This window comes from Acanthisitta chloris, unplaced genomic scaffold, assembly GCF_000695815.1.
Source record: "Acanthisitta chloris isolate BGI_N310 unplaced genomic scaffold, ASM69581v1 scaffold11020, whole genome shotgun sequence".
NCBI classification, from domain to species: Eukaryota; Metazoa; Chordata; class Aves; order Passeriformes; family Acanthisittidae; genus Acanthisitta; species Acanthisitta chloris.
This window is the reverse complement of record NW_008651106.1, coordinates 51,512-54,216: the sequence shown is the minus strand read 5'-3', so window position 1 is coordinate 54,216 and position 2,705 is coordinate 51,512. Positions and strand designations below refer to the sequence as shown.

The 2,705-nt window shown below is 36.9% G+C and overlaps 1 protein-coding gene across 1 annotated transcript in view; it reads left to right on the top strand.

Moving 5' to 3' along the window:
- The first annotated feature begins 1,168 nt into the window (after positions 1-1,168).
- The window catches only part of SNCAIP (synuclein, alpha interacting protein), a 29,545-nt gene continuing 28,008 nt past the window's right edge, over positions 1,169-2,705 (top strand). The window contains exons 1-2 of the mRNA XM_009071752.1: positions 1,169-1,192; positions 1,580-1,693. Of these exons, the coding sequence (XP_009070000.1) occupies positions 1,169-1,192; positions 1,580-1,693 (138 nt within the window). The remainder of the gene's footprint in view (positions 1,193-1,579; positions 1,694-2,705) is intronic.

Genomic DNA, 2,705 nt, shown 5'->3' with positions numbered 1-2,705 from the left:
ATCGCAACCCTCTGAGACCCACCATTCAGCTAGTTCTCAATCCAGCTCACCATCCATTTGTCCAGGCTGTGCTTCCTGAGCTTGCCTGTGAGGCTATCATGGGAGACCATATCCAAAAGCCTTGTGGAGGTCCTGGTAGACAATATCCACTGCTCTCCCCTCTTCTATCCATACAGTTGTTGCATTGCAATCAGGTTGGTCAAGCATGATTGTCCTTTGGTGAATCCATGCTGACTGCTTCTGATGAATTTTCTGTCTTCTGCATGCCTAGAGATGGCCTCCAGGATGAGTCATTTAATTACCTTTCGAAGGATTGAAGGCTGACTAGTCTGTAGTTCCCTGGGTTCTCCTTCTTGCCCTTTTTGATGATGGGGTGAGATTTGGTTTCTTCCAGTCCTTGGGCACCTCTCCTAATCTCTATGACCTTTTAAAAGTGATATTAAGTGGCCTCACTACGGTATCCGCCAGCTCCCTTAGCACTCGTGGGTGCATCCTATCAGGGCCTGTGCACTTGTGGATGTCAAGTTTGATACTGATAGTTTATTTTAACTGACTCTGGAGAAATCCTTTCCACGTTAGCATAATTATCTTAGTTAGCAGGTACTTAATTTTATTAATTCTTTACCTTAATTGTAAAAATATTTTACTCAGTTGTGATACAAAGGAAAAAAATTATTAGTTAGTTATACTTACTAATATTTGAACTCAGATATGAGGAGGAGGATTTTTCTAGTGTATTAAAAATAACACAAGTAGCTTTATTTTTTACTTCATTGTTGAAATTTAGACAAACAGAGGAATGTAAGCAAAGCAAAATGTGTAATTTTTTTTGTTTTATATGCATACATTACATATGGAAGAAGTAAGACAAATATCAAATTAATTTTATTCTGATCTTTTTTCTCCCATATAATTTTTAATGGGTGAATATTTGCTATATTCTTTCCTTTGCTTTTCTAAAAATAAAACTGAAACTTGAAATGGATATCTTTCCTTCTCCTTGTAGCTCCTTCCATTTTATGCACACAGACTACTTTTTTCTCTTCTGTATGTTGACCTCTGTGAGGTATTGACTGAGCAGTTGAACTGCTTGTCTCACCTATAAAGAAGTCTTTATGAACATGAGAGTTGAAAAACTAAGTAAGAACAGGCCAGAATATAATAGGTCATGCCGTGCCATGCTTTTACCAAGGTACTGTCACTGAAAGGGGCTGCAGCAAGAGCAGCTGCCAAAAATTCTTGCTTTTACACTGGGCTGCAAGCGTGCTCTGAAGAAAATGTTAATTTGTTTCCACAGCATCTACATCCTACTTCATAGTAACTTGCAAACTACTAGGAGTCTGCATAGCAGCTTGGAAATCTTGGGACTGGGCTGTAAAAGGTGTTCAGGTCAAGAACCATCTCCTTAATTTGTGTTTGTAGAGCAAGATACAAGTGCATAACAAAAAAGGAGACAAAAGAACACTTTTTTAAAAATGGAAATTCATAACTTTTTAATAATTCTGATAAGCTTTTCCCTGTTTAGTAGATGTGTTTAGATGGAAACAGCTGGAATTTAAAATTTCTTTTATTTGTTTAGAATGGTCAGCTGGAGTGCGTTCGATGGATGGTGAGCGAAACAGAAGCTATTGCAGAACTAAGTTGCTCAAAAGACCACCCAAGCCTTATTCATTATGCAGGTTGCTATGGCCAGGTATGACTTTCATCTGCTTTTTCAAGTAGATTATTTAGATGCTCATACAAGAATTTAAATTTAAAGCATGTGTATAATTTTGTGGCTTTTAGTTACGGGTGCTCTGAGTTAGTTCAAATATAGCAAAATCTTTCCCCACAATTTGTGTAATTTTTTTCAATGTTTTCCCTCTGAAGTTTTTTTGTTGTTTGTTTTTTTGTTTTATAAGCTTTGAGTAATGGCTAGGAGAAGATTAGCTAACATATTAGGCCAGCCAATAAATCCTAAGGACATCTAGGGACATTAGCTGTCGTGATCCATAAAGGACTCATAGGACACATCAGAAAATCAACCAATATTTTGGGATAGTTCACATTCTCTTTCCAGGAGAGACTAATCTCAAAAAAGTTTGCAAATTGTGGCAATTTAAGAATTCAGTATATTGGCAGCAAAGTGTGGTGAAACTTGAACGTTAGCTGCCTAGCTTTAGCTGCTTTTATTGAGAACTACATACAAAATTATGTTTTAAATAAAGCCTATAAATCTAATAATGAGAAAAAAAAGAAGTACAGCATTCTAGTTCTTTGCTAATGTCTGGAGAAACATATACTACTTAATTACACTACATGCTCTTCCACAAAGTCTGTTTTTAACTAAGTAGACCTTGCAATAACCCCTCTTCAAAGGACCTTCTCCAGGACTGACTGTGTGAGGAATAGTGATGGGTTATTCTTCTCTAATCTCTTTGGCAGGTGGACTTTATCCCATAGTCCTTTGACAGACATTAGAGATAAATCATAGAATCATAGAATGGTTTGGGTTGGAAGATCACATAGTTCCAATCCCCTGCCATGGGCATGGACACCGAAACCCATTGGTTTTGTGCTAATGCTTTTTACTCTTACTTGTTAAGAGAGAACAAGCAAAATAGAATCACTAAGAAAATAATTATTTCCTGTGCAAGTGTGGTTGTCTCATTCAATGCCATACAATTATTGTGGCATACTTCTGCTGTTAACTTACACAAATGTGA